Source organism: Anomaloglossus baeobatrachus, chromosome 5 (genome assembly GCF_048569485.1).
Source record: "Anomaloglossus baeobatrachus isolate aAnoBae1 chromosome 5, aAnoBae1.hap1, whole genome shotgun sequence".
Lineage (NCBI taxonomy): Eukaryota > Metazoa > Chordata > Amphibia > Anura > Aromobatidae > Anomaloglossus > Anomaloglossus baeobatrachus.
The window spans coordinates 547,328,738-547,350,133 of NC_134357.1; the positions used below are offsets into that span (position 1 = coordinate 547,328,738).

Genomic DNA, 21,396 nt, shown 5'->3' on the forward strand with positions numbered 1-21,396 from the left:
GGTTTTAATATTAAGACTATTAAGGCTTCCCTCATAGAGGGCGGGAGGACCCTCTGCCTTTCAGCCTCTTCAAATACCTTAAGTAGTTTGGGTAGCAGTAAGGGTGCATACGCTTTATAAAACTCTCCAGGCAGGCCATCCGTTCCCGGAGCTTTTTCATTTTGTGTCTGGCCAAGCGCTTCCTCCAGTTCTTCCAATGAGATGTCCCGGTCCAGCAATTCCCTGTTTACATCACTCAGTGAAGGAAGAGAGAGAGCATCCAAATACCGCTCAATCTCAGTCTCCGTGAGGTCACAGTCTGATGTGTATAGCCGCATATAATACCTCTTTATTTCTCTTATTATATCCTCGCTTTCTGTTACAAAGTCACCTGATTCCGTCTTTAACCTATTTATATAAGAAGATCCTTCCTGTGCTCTAATGACTGTGGCCAGTAGGTGCCCCACGCCCTCCCCCGCCATAAAATAATTTTGTTTAAGGAAATAGCGTTTATTTTCTGCCACCGACATGAGATTTTCTTTGAGTGACATCTGTGCCTTCTCTAGAGTGTTTTTAGTTTCCACTGTTGGGTTGAGCACCACCGCAGCCTCCGCATCAGATACCTCCTGAATCAGACTCTGGGTGTAACATTTGGTTTGATTTTTGCGTATGCATATTTCTCTAATATATATGCCCCTTACCACAGCTTTCATAGAGTCCCAAACTATGTGTGGCGGTGCAGAGCACTCATTAAGATGAAAGTATTCCAGAATGTTATCATGTAAAGATCCCCCAATAAGCTGGATCCAGAAGGGATTAAGTTTCCAGATAGGCCTGGGCAGAGTGACGGGGTTTCCCCATGCAAGCGTAACATGTAATGGTGAGTGATCAGATACGCTTCTAGGTAGGTAGGCCACCTTTTGTGTATATGAGGCCATAAGTGCGTTTCCAATAGCCAGGTCTATCCGTGACATGGTGTGGTGGGAGCTAGAATAACAGGAGAATTGTTTGGTTGTGGGGTGTTGGGCACGCCAAAGATCTACAAAACCCAGCTCCGTTAGCATTCTAGCAAATGAAGTCGGGGCGGCGTTCTCCGATATGTTTCCCGAGTGTAACTTATCTAGATAGGGATGTAAGTAATTATTAAAATCCCCTATCAAAAGCGTCGGCACAGATGGAAGGGAATCTAAAATAGACAATATCCTTTTTACCGGTTCGACTGAATATGGTGGAGGGATATATATCGCAACCAGAATAAATTGTATACCATACAGCGTGCAAAGCAGACATACAAATCTGCCCCCCGGGTCAATCACTGATTTGGTACATGAGAACGGGATGGATTTGTGCACCAACACACTCACACCCCGTGCATGGGTCGAGTATGTGGAATGATATTCATGCGCGATCCATCCCTTCCTCAGCCAATGAACATTATCCCTGACCATGTGGGTCTCGGAGAGACATAAAATAGCCGGTAAAAGTTTCTGTAGATGAGTAAATATAGCACATCTTTTGTTCGCATCTCCGAGCCCTCTAACATTCCACGCTACAATATTTAAAGATGTCGCCATAAGCGTAGACTAAGATATGATCCGGACGGATACTTCATACCTGGAGGAGAGAGGCGTTCTCCACCGATTCTCAAAAACATTAGGTTGAGCGACACGACTGAGGCACACCACACTTCCCAAACAGATTGCATCATACAACAATAAACAAGAAAAACAAGGAGAGAAATAGGGCTCCGCACACCAGTGCGCAGTGCCCCTGCCCTCAAAATCAAGTGTATCTTACACATTTCTCCCAAATAGAGAGAATCAGGGCTAAAAACACGCCCCAAGTCCATGCAGGGAGGGGGTCCACAACTCGCTAGTGCAGCGGGTGTCCACAATGAACCGGCCGTCTCCCAACCTGGATCCTAGATGAATTTAACTGTAATGAGCTCATCGGCATAGCGTCCCAAACAAAAACAACGCCTGGCGGCAGAAAGGGAAATCTCAGGTATTCTTCCTCCTCAGGGATCTCTCATTGATATCCAGCCAAGACAATGCCGCCCCAGCCGTATCAAAAAAACGAGTCTCTCCGTTCGCAGCAATCCGCAGCTTAGCAGGGTACATCATGGAGTATGGCACTTGCAGGTTGTGCAGTCGTTTTTTGATCTCAATAAATTGCGCTCTTTTACGTTGCACTTCCATGGAGAAATCAGGAAATATTGATATCTTCCTCCCATCAATTGCAAGTTCTTTGATATCTCTGGCTCTGCGCAGGATAGTGTCCCTATCTTTATAGTGCAGTAGTTTAATCAGAATAGGACGTGGGGGTGCTCCCGGCTGTGGGGCACGCGCAGGGACCCTGTGCGCCCTTTCAATGGTGAAGAAAGAGGATAGTATGTCTTTTCCCATGGTGTCTTTAAGCCATTTTTCAAAGAAATTCAGTGGGTCATTGCCCTCCATCCTCTCTGGGACCCCCACCAGTCGCAAATTACTTCTGCGGGAGCGATTTTCCAAATCATCCACCTTGTTTAGCAGTGTGGAGATATTTTGCGTGGCCTTTCCCCATACCTCCCAACCGTCCCGGATACAGCGGGACAGTCCCTCTTCTGAGCCTTTGATCCCGGGTCCCGCCCGTGAGGCTGTTTGTCCCGGGCTCCACCCACCCACTGTAGCCCCGCCTCGCTGTTTCTCTTCATTACAGAGCCGAGCGCGCACCTACTCCTGTGACTGCTGCTGAGGTATGAATCACCCCCTGCAGCAGAGCGACCCCCCTGCAGCAGAGCCGCCCCCCCCCTGCAGCAGAGCCGCCCCCCCCTGCACCAGAGCCGACCCCACCCCTCCCCCAGAGCGGACATCCCCAGCCCGGAGCTTCCCTGCAGCTGTTCTCTGATTCCCCCGTGTGCGGCTTCTCACTGCTGCAGATACACGGGGAATCAGGAAGCTGAGGAGACCGTGCAATCAGCACTTCTCTCTCCTGCAGATAGCACTGGCCAGTAATAACCTATGCAGAGTGACATCTGCAGGCTTCTATTAGCTTACCGATCAGTGGTCTCCTGCCTGTGGAGCTGCTGGGTCCTAGCTTCCCAACAACTTCAGCTCTGCTTTATCCTGGCTCCTCTACCAGTTAAAGGGAACCTGTCAGCAGAAATTTCACAATAAAAATAAAAGATTCCCCTCTGCAGCTCCTGGGCTGCTTCTAGAAAGGTTCCTGTTGTTATTGTGCCCCCTTTGAGACCTACAAAAATACTTTATGAAGTCTTACCTTTTTGTATGCAAATGTGTTTTTATGGTCACGGGGGCGGGCTGTCTGGCGTCCGTTATTCCCCCTCCTGCCGCTTTACGCAGTCCCCCATTGCTCATTTACATACACAAGGACGCCTTCCTCATGTAACTGTCCTCCCGAAGTTTTGCGCATGTGAACGCTTTTTCAGGTGATTGCGCAGGCACGAGATTATGGGCGGCGCTGTGATTGTCATCAGCAGCGTTAACCAAGTACCCGCCCATAATCTCGTGCCCGCACTTTTCCCTCTGACTCCACTGTTATGCGCAAGTGCTGGCCATATGAACCATGTTACCTATTACTGCTTGCACGAGATTATGGGCAGGTACTTGGATGACGCTGCTGATGACAATCACAGCGCCGCCCATAATCTCGCGCCTGCGCAATCACCTCAAAAGCGTTCACACTTTGCACAGTGCTCAGTCCGGCGAGAGTGGCACTGGGCATGCACAAAACTTCAGGGGGACAGTTACATGAGGAAGGCGTCCTCATGTATGGAAATGAGCAATGGGGGACGGCGTACAACGGCAGGAGGGGGAATAACGGACGCCAGGCAGCCCGCCCCCGTGACCATAAAAACAGATTTGCATACAAAAAGGTAAGACTTCATAAAGTATTTTTTTAGGTCTCAAAGGGGGCACAATAGCAACAGGAACCTTTCCAGAATGCAGCCCAGGAGCTGCAGAGGGGAATCTTTTATTTTTTTTGCTAAATTTCTGGTGACAGTTTCCCTTTAAAGGGAACCTATCAGGTGCAATCTGCACTCAGAGCCAGGAGCAGTTCTGGGTGTATATTGCTAATCCCTCCCTAACCGTCCCTGTATACACTAGCATAGATAAAGGCATCTATAGAAAAAGTATTTTTAAAGAGCTTATATCTTATGCTAATTAGCGCGGGGACTAGTCCCAAGGGCGTTACTTCACTTGGCTAGTCGGCTCACATAGCGTGTTAGTACTCACACAGGGGCGTAATAACATGCTAACATGCTATGCGAGCCGACTAGCCAAGTGAAGTAACGCCCTTCGGACTAGTCCCCGCGCTCATTAGCATAAGATATAAGATCTTTAAAAATATTTGTTCTTGATCTCTTTATCTATGCTAGTGTATACAGGGACGGTTAGGCAGGGATTAGCAATATGTACCCAGAACTGCTCCTGGCTCTGAGTGCATATTGCACCTGACAGGTTCACTTTAAAGGGAACCTGTCACCAGATTTGGGGCCTATAAGCTGCGGCCACCACCAGCGGGATCTTATGTACACATTCTAACATGCTGCATACCTCCCAACCGTCCCGGATACAGCGGGACTTTCACGCTTTACGTTGTTTGTCCCGTTGCCACGGGCGGGACGGCCGGCTCCCGGGCTCCGCCCACCCACTCTCTCTCCGCCTCCCTGCTTTTCCCTCCTACCATCCTAGTAGACGTGGCATAGAGAGGAGCGCTGCCTGTGCTGCTGCTGGTACAGTAAACTAATCTCCCCAGCGCTGATTTCCCTCCCTCCCCCCTCACCCCCGGCCGGAGCCTGTCTGTGCGGTCGGCCGGCCGCCTGTCTGTGCGGTCGGCCCGCCACCTGTCTGTGCGGGCGCCCCCCTGCCGCCTGTCTGTGCGGGCGCCCCCCTGCCGCCTGTCTGTGCGGGCGCCACCCGCCGCCTGTCTGTGCGGGCGCCCTCCTGCCGCCTGTCTGTGCGGGCGCCCCCCTGCCGCCTGTCTGTGCGGGCGCCCCCCTGCCGCCTGTCTGTGCGGGTGCCCCCCTGCCGCCTGTCTGTGCGGGCGCCCCCCGCCGCCTGTCTGTGCGGGCGGCCCGCCGCCTCATTGTGCGGGCGGCCGGCCGCCTCTCTGTGCGGGCGGCTGGCCGCCTCTCTGTGCGGGCGGCCCGCCGCCTGTCTGTGAAGGCGGCCGGCCGCCTGTCTGTGAAGGCGACCGGCCGCCTCACTGTGCGAGCGACCGGCCGCCTCACTGTGGCTGCCTGCGTGTCCGTGCTGGAGGCCCGCCGGCTGCCTGCGTGTCCGTGCTGGAGGCCCGCCGGCTGCCTGCGTGTCCGTGCTGGAGGCCCGCCGGCTGCCTGCGTGTTTGTGCTGAATGGGTGTGGATGGGGAGTGGATATGGGCGTGACTGGGAAATGGGTGGGTAGTGCCTGTCAGCAAGGCCGGTGTGCAGGATAATTCAGGATCCAGGCAGGAGCTCACCCACGCTGCTTCCTCTCTACATGAGGTCCAGGCCACGCCCCCTGCCTCCAGATTATTATCTCCCCACAATATGTTGCAGTCTACAGGCCAGGGAGCCCGATCCACAGTATGTAAGAATAAAGTGACGTGCAGGAGAGGGGGGAGTGATTTTTATCCCTTTAGAGTATTATGAAGTCGTGCTTTCTTTCCACTGTGGGGTCCCCACCATGTGTCTCACTGTCTTGGCATCCCTTCACACAGCCTCAGAATGTCCCAGAACAGCACACAGGAAGCGGAGAATATAGAAGGAGGGGGAAAGTGCAGCAGGCAGGATCAACAAGATGGCCGGCGGGCTGTCTTTGCAAGTGTGAGGGGAAAGTGTGGGACCCATTTTTCAGGGCACACACCGCATTACCTCGTCTCTGCCGACGTCCGTCCGTTCACCGACTCTCCCAGGCAACTCCTCAAGCACAGGGAGGGAGGAGAAGCCGGTCGCCCAGACTGCAGCGTCTCCGCAGCGCGCAGGGAAATGGCCACCGGCTTTAGATGTCATACACACCACCGCTCTGTTTGCGGGCCCCGACGGGCCGGATCATCCAGGACAACTCCCCGAAGCTAGAGGGGGTTACCGCACACCCCAGGGGAAGGCGTACAGGAACCGGTAAGATGCTGAAGTATCAGATCTGTTCAGAATGGCAGCAGGATGGCAGGAGCTCCCTCACCATGCGACTGTTTTTCTCGCTACATCGCCCTGCCCCCCCACTGATTACTATATTGGGTAATAAAACAGGTTGTTTTTTTTAAAACTAGTCTGTTTAGATTTTTCTACCAAATAATCATCACGAGTATTTTTATCCGCTTTAATTGAATGTATTTATACCTTTTGGGAAATGTTTTTTTTGGGGGGGGGGGTTTCTCTCTTCTGCCATTTCCTTCTCCCTTTTCTCCTCCCTTTTTCTCCCCCTCCTCCTTTTTCCATTCATTTTCTCTTCAGCCATGCGTATATATAGACCTGTTTAATTGAATTTTGTTATGCTATGAGTAAGGACTTTTCAGTCTGAAACGCGTAAGCGTGTTTTTCAGTGGTAACCATATGTTGTTGTTTTCAAACATGGTTTGCAAAATATTTTAACCCCTTAGTGACAGAGCTAATTTTCACCTTAATGACCAGACCAAATTTTGCAATTCTGACCAGTGTCACTTCATGAGGTTATAACTCTGGAACGCTTCAACGGATCCCAGTGATTCTGAGATTGTTTTTTCGTTACATATTGGACTTCATGTTAGTATCAAATTTTGGACAATATTTTTTGTGTTTATGTATGAAAAAAATTAAATTTTAGCAAAAATTTTGAAAATTTAGCAATTTTTAACTTTTGAATTTTTATACCGTTAAACCAGAGAGTTCTGTGACACAAAATAGTTAATAAATAACATTTCCCACATGTCTACTTTTACATAAGCACAATTTTGGAAACAATTTTTTTTTTTTGTTCGGAAGTTAGAAGAGTTCAAAGTTTATCAGCAATTTCTCATTTTTACATCAAAATTTACAAAACCATTTTTTTAGGGACCACATCACATTTGAAGTGACTTTGAGAGGCCTAGGTGACAGAAAATACCCAAAAGTGACACCATTCTAAAAACTGCACCCCCCCAAAGTACTCAAAACCACATTCAAGAAGTTTATTAACCCTTCAGGTGCTTCACCTGAACTAATGCAATGTGGAATAAAAAAAGAGCAAAAAATAAAATTTTACCTAAAAATGTTCCTCTAACCCAAATTTATTTGTTTTTAGAAGAAATAACACAACAAATTGGACCCCAAAACTTGTTACCCACCTTCTTATGAATGCGCCGATACCCCACATGTGGTCAGAAACCTCTCTTTGGACAAATAGAAGGGCTCGGAACAGAAGGAGCAATTTTTGAATTTTGTAAAGCAAATTTGGCTGTAATAGATTGCGGGCACTATGTTGCATTTTCAGGTCCGCTAAGGTATATAAAGAGCAGAAACCCCTCACAAGTGACACCATTTTGGAAACTAGACCTCTCAAGGCTTCTATCTAGATGTATAGTGAGCATTTTGGACCCACGGGTACTTCACAGATTTTGATAACATTACGTTGTCATATAGAAAATTTTTATTTTTTTTCTCAAAAATGTTGCTTTAGCATCAATTTTCTCACTTTTTCAAGTGGTAGTTCCAAAAATTTGACCCCAACATTTGTTACTCACTTTCTTATGAGCGTTGTGATACCTCACATGTGGTGTGAAACCTTTGTTTGAACAAATGGGAGGGCTTGTAATGGAAGAAGCAATATTTGAATTTTGAAAAGGAAATTTGGCTGAAAAAGATTGCGGGCACCATGTCGCATTTGGAGGGCCCCTAAGGTAAGTAAACAGCAGAAACCCCCCACACGTGACCCCATTTTGGAAACTAGGCCCCTCAAGGAATTTATCTAGATGTTTGATGAGTACCCTGAACTCCCAGGTGCTTCACAGAATTTTATAACGTTGAGCCATGAAAATAATAAAATAAAATTTGACCACAAAATTGTTACTTCAACCAGGTAGGTTTTATTTCACAAGGATAACAGGGAAAAATTCAGCATAAAATTTAATGTGCAATTTCTCCTGAGTTTGGCAATACCTAATATGTGGTGGAAGTCAACTGTTTGGGTACATGGCAGGGCTCGGAAGGGAAGGAGTGCTATTTGACTGCAAAATTCGCTGGAATCAATAGCGGACGCCATGTTGCATTAAGAGAGCCCCTGAGGTGCCTAAACAGTGAAGCTCCTCAACATGTGGCCACATTTTGGAAAATAGACCCCTCAAGGAATTTATCTAGATGTTTGATCGGTACCCTGAACCCCCAGGTGCTTCACAGAAGTTTATAATGTTGAGCTGTGAAAATAAAAAAAATACATTTTTACCACAAAATTATTACTTCAACCAGATAGCTTTTTTTTTTTTTTACAAGACTAAAAGGAAAAAAATCAGCATAAAATTTATTGTGCAATTTCTCCTGAGTATGCTGATACCTTATGTGTGGTGTAAATCAACTGTTTGGGTGCACAGCAGGGCTCGGAAGGGAAGGAGCGGCATTTGACTGCACAATTGGCTGGAATCATTAGCGGACGCTATGTCGCATTTGGAAAGCCCCTAAGGTGCCTAAACAGTGGAGGTCCCTCACAAGTGACTCCATTCTGGAAACAAGACACCTCAAGGCTTTTATCTTGGTTCATAGTGAGCATTTCACGAATACTTCATACAATTTGATAAGCTTAGGTCGCCATATTAAAAATTTTCATTTTTTTCCACAAAAGTGTTGTTTTAGCATCAAATTTCTCACTTTTGCAAGAGGCAACAACAAAAAGTGGACCCCACAGGTTGTTGTCCAATTTCTTATGAGCGCAGGGATACCCCACATGTGGTTAAAAACCTCTGTTTGGATAAATGGGAGGTCTTGGAATGGAAGAAGCACCATTTGAAGTTTGGAAAAGTTGAAATAAATTGCGGGCACCATGTCACATTTTCAGGGCCCCTTGCGTACCTATACAGCAGAAACCCCCCACAAGTGACCCCATTTTGGAAACTGGGCCACTCAAGGATTTGATTCAGGAGTATAGTAAGCATTTTCAATCAACAGGTACTTCACAAAAATGTTGCTGTAGCAACAAATTTCTCACTTTTAGGCTATGTGGCCATAATCCAGCGACACGGCGTCTAGTACACAGTGTCAGCCTTCCTGCAGAGATATCAGTGTTGTTCACGGGAGAACGCAGCTGCCCATGCCCACGATTTGGGTTCAGGCTGTTGTGGACTTTAGCTCTATTCTACCTGCAGAGAACACTCTTGTCTCCACATCATAAATTGACATGCTGAGGCTCAGGAAGCTGCACCACAGGTCGATTTATGCTGCAGAGAAAAGAAGCAGAGTGGGCATGGGATTTCTAAAAATCCTTCCACTGTGCTTCTACTGCAAAACGCAGCATTATGGATGCAGGGAAAGCAATCTGCGCCCAAAACGCTGCAAACCCTGATTGTGGACACATAGCCTAAAATGCTACAATGGATGAATGGATAGATGTCAAACATATATAACGTCCCACCCCCCCTGCATATTCTAAGCTGGCGCCCTTTTGTGGCTTTCATGTGGCCTTGTATTTAGCCCCTCCCAAAACATAATAATTAAAATAAACGACGTGGGGTCCCCACTATTTTTGATAGCCAGCTAGGGTAAAGCAGACAGCAGTAGCCTGCAAACCACAGCTGACCGCTTCAACTTGGCTGGTGATCAATTTGGAGGGCTCCCCAGGCTGGTTTTTTTTCATTATTTATGAATAAATAATTAAAAAAAAAAAACAAAACTTGGGGTCCCCCCCAAATTAGATCACCAGCCAAGATGAAGCTGACAGCTGGGGTTTGGTATTCGCAGAGTGGGAAGAGCCATGGTTATTGGACTCTTCCCAGCCTAAAAATAGCAGGCCGCAGCCGCCCCAGAAGTGGCGCATCTATTAGATGCGCCAATCCTCAATCCTGGCGCTTCGCCCCAACTCATCCCGTTGCCCTGGTGCGGTGGCAAACAGGGTAATAAATGGGGTTGATGCCAGATGTATAATGTCACCTGGCATCAAGCCCAGCAGTTAGTGATGTCACGGCGTCTATCAGATACCAGACATAACTTGTTGACAGTAATAAAAAAAAAAAGATAACAAAAAAAAATATTTGAAAAAACACTCCCCAAAACATTCCCTCTTTCACTAATTTATTGAAAAAAAAAAAAAATAATCGAGTGCCCTGTAATCCATTTTGGAAGTCCCACGACGATTCTGGACCTTCTAGAATATGGGTAGCACGTTCAGGGAACGTATGCCCCATTTTCTAGGAGTGCAGACCCTCCATTTGAGGAGAGTGGGTGCAGTATCATTGCACCCACTCTTCCCGGGTCACAGCAGCAGAGTGCGAGCAGCAGCCAGCGTTTCTGAAAGCAGGAACCTGGCTGTCAGCTGCTCTGCACATGTGACCAGCATGCACTGTGAAGGAGGAGGGGCCCGCGGGGGATCAGCGCTGCACAAGGTACGGGGGTCACCGGAGGACACCGGGGGGGGATAGGGGGTGACCTGGCAGGGCCTGGGTAGCAGTTTTCTGTCGCATGTGCCATGGCACATGCGTCAGAAATCAGAGGAAGAGGATGAATGCGGGGGGTGCGCTGCTGTGCGCGCGGCCATCTTGGATTATGGAGGGGGGTTGGGGGTCGGGGGGGGGGGCACTTTCACGACACCGGGGGGGACCGGGGAGGAGATTTTTCTCTCATCTAACATGTTTGTTCATGCCAGATGGGAGATAAAGCACTTTTTACTGGCGCTGTCATTTGCTGTAATGTGATCATCGGTATACAATATATACCGGTGATCACGTGATCGGGGACCGGAAAAAACGGCCTGAATCATGATCTCCAGGGTCTCAGCTACCACCGGTAGCTTAAACCCCGGAGATTTTCTGTCGCTGGGGGGCACTACAGGCTTTTTTTGGCATGACGTCTCAAAGCGTCGGTACAGAACAAGTACCCTGTTTTTCCGACGTCTTGAGACGTTAGGCCGTCGTTATGGGGTTAATCTACTAAATATAAGTCGTTTTTACATACTCCTGGACGAGCTGCTGGAATTTTCTACCTGTTCACCATTAGTGCAACTTCAGTCTAGTGTTTGAAGTTCTTCCCATGATTATATTTTCTTGTTTGGGACATATTTTCTTCCATGTCTTCTTTTTTCTAATTCCTTCTGTATGTTACGTTTGATTATGGTGCAACTCATCAGAAAATATTACCCCTACGATAGTTTAGATTGCCTAGAGCCACCAAGATACATACTCTAATTACTCCAGAGATGTTTAGCCCTAGCTACATATTTTTTACTGATGAAGACTGATGAGTTTGATCATTTCAGTAGATTTCTTATTATCTATAGTCACAAATTTTGACTACAGTAGTTAATGCCCAAAATACTATGGTATAACTACTTCCTGTAGCCAATTTTGTGTTCCTAATCAGGTCCCATTTTTCAGATATTAAGTGTCATTTTGTGTTAATAACTTTGGAGGCTTTTTCTGATTCCAGTCATTCTGAATTTTTTTTCTGTAGTACATTGTACTTCTGGTTATTTTAGGTTGATATTTTGCATTTATTTTTGAAAATACTGGAAAATCTACAAATAATTTAGTAAGATTTGTAAGTTTCAGACTTTACATTTGTATTCTCTTAAAACCACACAACATATTAAATATGATTTACTGTATTTCTACTTTGGTCAGTAACATTTTTTCCCAACATCCCCTTTTATGTTTCTAACATCCTTTTTTACTTTTTAGGATTATAGAAGGTTTACAATTTAGCAACATGTATTTATATGTTCCATTAAATTTACAAAACCTATTTTTTTAGGTAACAAATCCCTTTTGAAATTGCTTTGAGGGCCTAGCGTTTAGAAAATTGCACTCTTGATAGTATCAAAAACCACATTCAGAATACTACTCTGTCTGAGCACATGGCAGAGCTCAGAAAGGTAGGAGCACTATTTAGGGATTGAAACAGAGAATTTACTGGGATCGTCTTCAGGGACAATGTAATGGGAGCACCGTTTGTGGTCATCTGCCAGCTCAAAAGATGGCTATCGCAAACAGGCTGGTAACAATCTTCTCTGCTTTCCTGGACCTCAGGCATTGCCTCGCCCTTCACCCTTTTATCCCGTTATATGGATCTGGACATAAACATGGACCACTAGGCTGGGGCTACGTAGTATGTTGCTCTTTGGTGGTGTGCAATGGAAAGCGTAATATTCAGGTAACCAGGTCAGAACCAAGAGGACAAAGAAAATACAAAACCAGAAGATACATAAGTAGTCCATAAATACGTCAGGGGTCACAACAGGAAAGAAATATACAAGCCAGGAGCTGAGCACAGAGAAGTGAACCAGAGGAGAACAAGGGAAGTGGCGAACACACCCAGACTGAAGGACATTGCTGGTCTCTGCCACCCTAATCTTTGTGGCTGGTCAGATCCTACACTGTCCATGGCTTCTGTTTCCAATGTCTCCTCCAACACCAGCACCACAGAAAGTAGGTTGTGCCTGGTGACAAAAGCTGACATCAGAGTAGCAGAGCCCTGAGAAGATGTGACACTCCATTTGCTGAATGTGACAGAATGGTAGAAAAATAAAGCAGAATAAAACCCCGTAAACTGACTCAATTTTGGAGTTTATAACCCTCAGTGAATTCATCTATAGGAGTGGTGACTCTTTTAACTCCACAAATTTCGGGAAAATAACATGCAGTAAATGTTGGACAGTGAAAATTACAAATATGCCATTTTATTACCCAACACATAGTGCCCAGATTGTGCTCCAGGAGAGACGCACACAATAAATTCAGTGGGTTCTTCTCATTACAGCAGTGCCAAATACATGGACGTCAAGTGTAGATTGGGCACACAGCAAGGCTGAGAACGAAGGGAAGATTTTGCTGGATTGGTTTATGGAAGTCATGTCACTTTTCAAGAACCTCTTAGCCACTAATAATGGGAAACCTGCTTTTCCTTTCAGAGATTACTTACGTTTCCAGTATTTTGGAGGTGGAATGAACAAACAGTTATAATAATAATAGTTTTAATTTATATAGCGCCAACATATTCCACAGCGCTTTACAATTCAGAGGGGACATGTACAGACAATAAGAGACATTACAGAATAACAATATTCCGATACCAAGAGGAGTGAGGGCCCTGCTCATAAGCTTGCAGTCTGAGGAAATAGGGGAGGCACAAAAGGTAAATTGGGGGGGAGGGGGACTTGTCATATATGGTCCAGCCATCAAAATAATAGGGGATTCAAAACCAGCTGCTAGAAGCGGTCATCGGCCACAATTTACACAAGTACAGAGTGTGAAAAAGTACATGAATAGGACTGCAACCAGAAGATACAGGGGACAAGAATTGGAAGTAAATTTTGTGAATAGCAGAATGGGAATAGTTAGATGAGGAAGGTGAGGTGATAGGCTAGTCTAAATAAATGCGTTTTTAGGGCCCTCTTAAAAGTGTGGATGTTGGGAATTCAACACAACACTCTACTGGTTCATCCTATGAGGTCTTCATTTAGTCTGTCATTGTTTTGGTGAATTTAATTTTGCTACAAAAAATGTCCATGGAAATGGAAAGTTAAGTAGAAATATTCAAAAATATACATTTTTAGGATATTTTATTCAAAAATAATAATTGCTTTTATTTTTGGCAGATGACTGTGACAGGAGATCAGAAGGAGAACTGACATCTTCAATTTATAAATCGGATGACCTTGATATCACACAGGATACAATTGAAGTGAATGACATTATTCCAGGTATCCCATCATCCCTTCACATCAAAGATCTATTATCTGATTCTATGAAACAAGTCCTCTCTTCTGATTCATCACAGACTAGTAGGAAATACGGAAGTCTCAAAAGAGGCATTAAAAAACAAACTGATCTTAAAGCAAAGCAGTCAATTTCAAATTCTGAATATGGAAATTGTTTTCCCCTAGGAACATCTTTTGTTAAACATCAACAAATTCACACAGAGGACAAGAGATATTCTTGTTCTAAGTGTGGGAGATATTTTAATCATAAATCAGTTCTTTTAAGTCATGAGAGAATTCATACTGGGGAAAAGCCATATTCATGCTCAGAATGTGGGAAATCTTTTGTACAAAAATCAAACCTTGTTACACACCAGAGAAGTCACACGGGGGAGAAACCCTTTGCATGTTCAGAATGTGGGAAATGTTTTGTACGTAAATCAAATCTTGTTACACACGAGAAAATTCATACAGGGGAAAAGCCTTTTTCATGTTCAGAATGTGGGAAATGTTTTGTTCAGAAAACAGTTCTTGTTACACACAAGAGAAGTCACACAGGGGAGAAGTCCTTTTCATGTTCAGAATGTGGGAAATGTTTTGTGCGTAAATCAAATCTTGTTGAACACCAGAGAATTCACACAGGGGAGAAGTCTTTTTCATGTTTAGAATGTGGGAAATGTTTTGTACATAAAACAAATCTTGTTGAACACCAGAGAATTCACACAGGAGAGAAGCCTTTTTCATGTTCAAGATGTGGGAAATGTTTTGTACGTAAATCAAATCTTGTTGAACACCAGAAAATTCATACAGGAGAGAAACCTTATTCCTGTTCAGAATGTGGGAAATGTTTTGTACAGAAATCATATCTTGTTATACACAAAAGAAGTCACACAGGGGAGAAGCCATATTCATGTTCAGAATGTGGGAAATATTTTCGACATAAAATAAATCTTGTTGAACACCAGAAAATTCACACAGGGGAGAAGCCATTTTCATGTTCAGTATGTGGGAAATGTTTTGCACAGAAATCAAATCTTGTTGAACACCAGAAAATTCATACAGGGGAGAAGCCATTTTCATGCTCAGCATGTGGGAAATGTTTTGCACAGAAATCAAATCTTGTTGAACACCAGAAAATTCATACAGGGGAGAAGCCTTTTTCATGTTCAGAATGTGGGAAATCTTTTGTACGTAAATCAAGACTTCTTATACATCAGACAATGCACGCAGGAGAAAAGCCTTTTTCATGTTCAGAATGAGGCAAATATTTTATCCAGAAATCGGATCTTACTATACACCAGAGACTTCATACAATAATGAAGCCATATTCTTACCTTGATCTTGAAATCTGAATTATTTGAAAATTATATTTTGCTTACCATGAAAAGTAACTTGCACGGAGAGAAATTATATATTTTTATTAACAAATTATAGAAAAAAAATGACTGTTGTATAATTAAATGAGAAATAAAAATTATTTTAGTACTTAGTTTATTTTTTTGCACTATAAAACGCACTTTTTGTAAGGAGAATCCCCTCCTATCAACGGATGACCAGAGAGACCTCGGAGTTGTTCGTAAAAGTAAAAAGGTTTATTATCTCATATATGAGAAGACAGCTAAACAAAAATCACCTTTTAAGGATCAATATGCAAAGAGTGTCTGAATTTCAGGTGTTGCATTTGCTTTTTTATAGCAAAACATTCAAAGCAGAGCTCCAAAAAGTTACGTAGCATGTTAACCTCAAGACATGAGACAGATAAGGAATTTGTCCATTTAACCCTAATCTATTTGAGAAGCGTTCATTGCTCATCTTTGCATACATCTTCCAGACTTCAGTTATATTATCTGAGAAGGAGACGAACATACGTAAATGAGTAAATAATGAATACAGACAGTTAAGATTACTTATTCAGCTATTAAGAAAATCAATACAAAGCTATGAAAATTCGTATAACATTCCCTCCTGTTATTTACTATTTAAATCAGTCTATTATTCTTCAGGTATTTTAGATCCTTCAGGTTTCACAAGCACCATCATTGTTGAGGATGAATTTAGCTCATGGTAGGGAGCTCATCTTTTTCTTGGCACTACTGTAGATCTGGTTCCTATATTATTCAACATCAAGGCAGGTGTCCTGTAGTTCGGTGTCGTCATAAAGATCTTCGATGAGGCTTAGGGGTACTTTGCACACTACGACATCGCTAGCCGATTGTAGCGATGCCGGGCGCGATAGTCCCCACCCCCGTCGCAGATGCGATATCTTGTGATAGCTGCCATAGCGAACATTATCGCTACGGCAGCTTCACGCGCACTTACCTGCCCTGCAACGTAGCTCTGGCCGGTGACGGGCCTCCTTCCTAAGGGGGCGGGTTGTGCGGCGTCACAGCGAAGTCACACGGCATGCGGCCAATAGAAGCGGAGGGGCGGAGATGAGCGGGACGTAAACATCTCGCCCACCTCCTTCCTTCCTCATTGCAGGCGGGACGCAGGTAAGGAGATGTTCCTCGGCTTCATACACAGCGATGTGTGCTGCCGCAGGAACGAGGAACAACATCGTACCTGTCGCTCCAGCGAAATTATGGAAATGACCGACACTACACAGATCACCGATTTACGACGCTTTTGCGATCGTTTATCGGTGCTTCTAGGCTTTACACGTTGCAACGTCGTTACCGGCGCCGGATGTGTGTCACTTTCGCTTTGACCCCGACGATATCGCAGTAGCGATGTCGCAACGTGCAAAGTACCCCTTACTTCTTGGTACATTGTTTTGGTTACGTCTGTATTAATCTTTGAGCTAATCCTCCGATACAAGGTACACAACAGCAACCACAGGTGATCAGAATAGTGACCATTAAACCTATAGACATCAGTACTGAAGTAATTAACCCAGTCCATCTTCCAAACCAGTTTTCTAACCAATCAGAAATTGGATTATTTATTCCTGCATGTTTTACTAGTTCCTCAGTAAAGGATGTCAATTCTTCGAGAGCTTTGATTATGCTACCATCAGGGGTAGTGTTCTTAGGGATGAAAGTACAACAAAAGGTTCCAAACATCTTAAATACTCTACCAAGCCTGGATCATGAAGCGGGGGCACAACAAAAACAGGGAGCGGGCAGAGAAGAGTCAATGAATGATAAGGGGTCAAGAAACTTAGATCAGAACACAAACACAAGCCAAGAGCACAACTGCAGAACCAAAGAGTATGACTGGTGAAGTTCTGGGAGAGCATGCTCAGTGATGAAACAGAGCAATTAGCAGGAAGGTGGAACACCTGAGTAAAAGCACCTCCCAGAACCTGCATGGAATCCTGTGCTGTCAAACAACCTGTGAGCTAGTGCTCACTGAAATACAGGAGAGCATGCAAACTGCTCTGCACAAAGGAATCATGTCACCGGGGTCGGCCTTAGCCTGAATGGTGCCGTGTGCAAAACTGCCCTTTGGTGCCCCCACCCTACTAATTTTTTTACCCAGTTTCCCAGGAAACAAACGAGGACCAGAGGCCATTTTTTTTATATCGTAACAAAAAGAATCTCTTCAAATGTACAATAAACTCCTCCAGATTTTTGCTGGAGAACCTGCATCTCAAATCAACATTAATATCACCACGTCTGATTTCGTTCTTATAGGGGGTCTTCTGATTTCAACCATTTACGCTGTATCCCTGGATATTACATCATGGATGGTACATGCGGATCTCACCAATGGGGCCCACATGTATCTGGAGAATGAGGTGCTGCTGCTCTTCGTGGAGAGATGGTATAAATTCCTGTACACTTAGGTGGGAGTTCTGTCATCTCTGGACTGAGAGTGGTGCACGTCGTGGCCCCATTGGTGAGATCAGTATCTACTATACAAATCCTGTGGATAAATGTACAAGATGATACCAGACAAAGCACCATGGAGCCAGCAGCCGATGCTGCATGTACTCCGGACCAAAAAATCCAAAATACAGATGTTAAAGGTGAATGTAAGTTAGAAAAAATCTCTGCTTTCTACATAATAAAGAGTCCTCAGGTTATATGTGTCGCTGCCTCTCCGCTTCACTGACCTGAACACACTGAGGTGCAGTACCACATACACACCATAAGGACGGGGCACTGTGTATGTGTCACTGCCTCTCAGCTCCATTGACTTGAACACACTGAGGTGCAGTACCACATACACACAATAAGGACGGTGGGTGCTGTGTATGTGTCGCTGCCTCTAAGCTCCAATAACCTAAACAGACTTAAACTGAGGTGCAGTACCACATACACACCATAAAGACGGGGGTCGCTGTGTATGGAAGAACTATGGCATATATACTGTAATCCCTTTATTAATCAGTCTGGGTTCACACCAGCTGTCAATGCTACAAATAATTTTGTTGGAAAAGTTGTAAGATATATCCACGCCGAATTCTGCAGAATATTCTGCTTCTACCTGCTCTGCTGCCCTAGACTGACCAGTGTCTCCCCTGGGTTTGACATTCTGCATATTGACCGGATCTCCAAAGTGTGTAATATACACTGTCAGGATTTCATTTGCAAATTTGAGTGGTCGTGTGATCGCTCACAAGTGATTTTCAGACTCTGTGTCATCTGCAGAATGACATCTCCTCCTATTATTATAATCTTCAATTTGAGAGAAACAGGAGGAGACGTCATTCGGCAGATGACCACACATTGCAAATCACATGTGAGCGATCAGATGACAACTACTTGAATCGGCTTGTGAAATCCTAACAAAGCGCATATTACACACCTTTAGGATACGTGACAGGTACAGGGCATATGTAGGGTGTATAATAAATATATATGTATCTATTACCCCCTACACATGCTCTGCAGCCACTCTGACCGCAGCTGCAGGGCCCACTGGCATCACGTCACAGGATGCCTGATGTCATTACACCTATCCGGGGCCCACAGCTACAGAGCAAGGGCGAAATAGGGAGCCACTGGCCATCTGCTCCTTAATGGTGTTCAACCATGCATCCGAGGAAATAGCAATGGCCACCATCACCCACAGGCCCAGTCACTGCCACTGCATAAATTACACCATATACATGACACACACATAGATATGAAAGATAATTGGATGCAGGGTTGGACTGGGGTGTCTGGGGTCCACAGGAGTTAAATCTAAAGGCCACACTACAACTATATGCAAATACCTGCAGGAGCCCTCAAACAGCCTCCTATGCAAAGCAGGAGCCCCCACACAGCCTCCTATGCACAGTAGAAGCCCCGATTCAGCCTCCAATGCACAGCAGGAACCCCCACACAGCCTCCTATACACAGCAGGAGCCTCCACACAGCCTCCTATGCACAGCAGGAGCCCCCACACAGCCTCCTATGCACAGCATAGATAATAGATCAATAGATACAGATAGATATATATATAATAGATCCAGCATATAGAAGAACAAGGCGGCAGCTCACTCTGTCAGTTACACAAAACTTTTTATTCTGCGGTTGCAGACATATACAGGAGCAGTGAAGGGGGAGAGAGGAGTGCAGGGGTGAGGAGCGGACGACAGCCTGTTTCGCGCTGTATAGCGCTTTGTCGAGTCCTAGAAAGTGCTGACAGCTGATTCTCTTTATGAGTCATCCCAGCTGACATAAGTGCCGTTAAAAAGCAGATCAAAGCTGCTAACAAATAACAAATGCTATTTGTTAGCAGCTTTGATCTGCTTTTTAACGGCACTTATGTCAGCTGGGATGACTACTAAAGAGGATCAGCTGTCAGCACTTTCTAGGACTCGACAAAGCGCTATACAGCGCGAAACAGGCTGTCGTCCGCTCCTCGCCCCTGCACTCCTCTCTCCCCCTTCACTGCTCCTGTATATGTCTGCAACCGCAGAATAAAAAGTTTTGTGTAACTGACAGAGTGAGCTGCCGCCTTGTTCTTCTATATGCTGGATCTCTGAATTCTCTTCATGCTGCTGGCTGAGCACCACTCTGCAAGGCACTATCCACACAGGCGCATGTGCATTCCTGGAACAGCTGAACCATAAAACCTGTGAGTACGGCTCCACTGCCCGGCAGACCTGCTCTGCAGTGCCCGATCTTGCTTTGTTTATATATATAATAGAGATACATAGATATAGATAGATATATAATAGAGAGGTACTCTGATGCACAGCAGGAGCCCCCACACTGCCTCCTATGGACAGCAGGAGCCCCCACGCAGCCTCCTATGCACAGCAGGAGCCCCCACACAGCCTCCTATGCACAGCAAGAGCCCCCCACACAGCCTCCTATGCACAGCAGGAGCCCCCACACAGCCTCCTACGCACAGCAGGAGCCCCCACACAGTCTCCTATGCACAGCAGGAACCGCCACACAGCCTCCTATGCACAGCAGGAGCCCCCACACAGCCTCCTATGCACACCAGAAGCCCCCACACAGCCTCCTATGCACACCAGGAGCCCCCACACAGCCTCCTATGCACAGCATAGATAATAGCTAGATACAGATAGATAGATATATAATAGAGATACATACAGTGCCTACAAGTAGTATTCAACGCCCTGCAGATTTAGCAGGTTTACACATTCGGAATTAACTTGGCATTGTGACATTTGGACTGTAGATCAGCCTGGAAGTGTGAAATGCACTGCAGCAAAAAAGAATGTTATTTCTTTTTTTATTTTTTTTTTAAAATTGTGAAAAGTTTATTCAGAGGGTCATTTATTATTCAACCCCTCAAACCACAAGAATTCTGTTTGGTTCCCCTAAAGTATTAAGAAGTATTTCAGGCAGAAAGAACAATGAGCTTCACATGTTTGGATTAATTATCTCTTTTTCAAGCCTTTTCTGACTAAGACCCTCCCCAAACTTGTGAACAGCACTCATACTTGGTCAACATGGGAAAGACAAAGGAGCATTCCAAGGCAATCAGAGACAAGATCGTGGAGGGTCACAAGGTTGGCAAGGAGACAAAACCCTTTCCAAGGAGTTGGGCCTACCTGTCTCCACTGCTGGGAGCATCATCCGGAAGTGGAAGGCTTATGGAACTACTGTTAGCCTTCCATGGCCTGGACAGCCTTTGAACGTTTCCACCCGTGCCGAGGCCAGGCTTGTCCGAAGAGTCAAGGCTAACCCAAGGACAACAAGGAAGGAGCTCCGGGAAGATCTCATGGCAGTGGGGACATTGGTTTCAGTCAATACCATAAGTAACGTACTCCACCGCAATGGTCTCCGTTCCAGACGAGCCCGTAAGGTACCTTTACTTTCAAAGCGTCATATCAAGGCTCGTCTACAGTTTGCTCATGATCACTTGGAGGACTCTGAGACAAACTGGTTCAAGGTTCTCTGGTCTGATGAGACCAAGATCGAGATCTTTGGTGCCAACCACACACGTGACGTTTGGAGACTGGATGGCACTGCATACGACCCCAAGAATACCATCCCTACAGTCAGGCATGGTGGTGGCAGCATCATGCTGTGGGGCTGTTTCTCAGCCAAGGGGCCTGGCCATCTGGTCCGCATCCATGGGAAGATGGATAGCACGGCCTACCTGGAGATTTTGGCCAAGAACCTCCGCTCCTCCATCGAGGATCTTAAGATGGGTCGTCATTTCATCTTCCAACA

General features: G+C 45.4%; 1 protein-coding gene across 2 annotated transcripts in view; it reads left to right on the forward strand.

Annotated features, from left to right (window-relative positions):
* Window positions 1-21,396, forward strand: part of LOC142312245 (uncharacterized) — a 202,970-nt gene that overhangs the window by 112,334 nt on the left and 69,240 nt on the right. Inside the window, exon 8 of one of the 2 annotated variants that reach the window (XM_075351168.1) lies at window positions 14,043-15,064. In XM_075351168.1, coding sequence (XP_075207283.1) covers window positions 14,043-15,064 — 1,022 coding nt within the window. Of the gene's footprint in view, window positions 1-13,708; window positions 15,350-21,396 lie in introns of those variants that run through there. The other variant, XM_075351167.1, reaches the window with a different exon arrangement.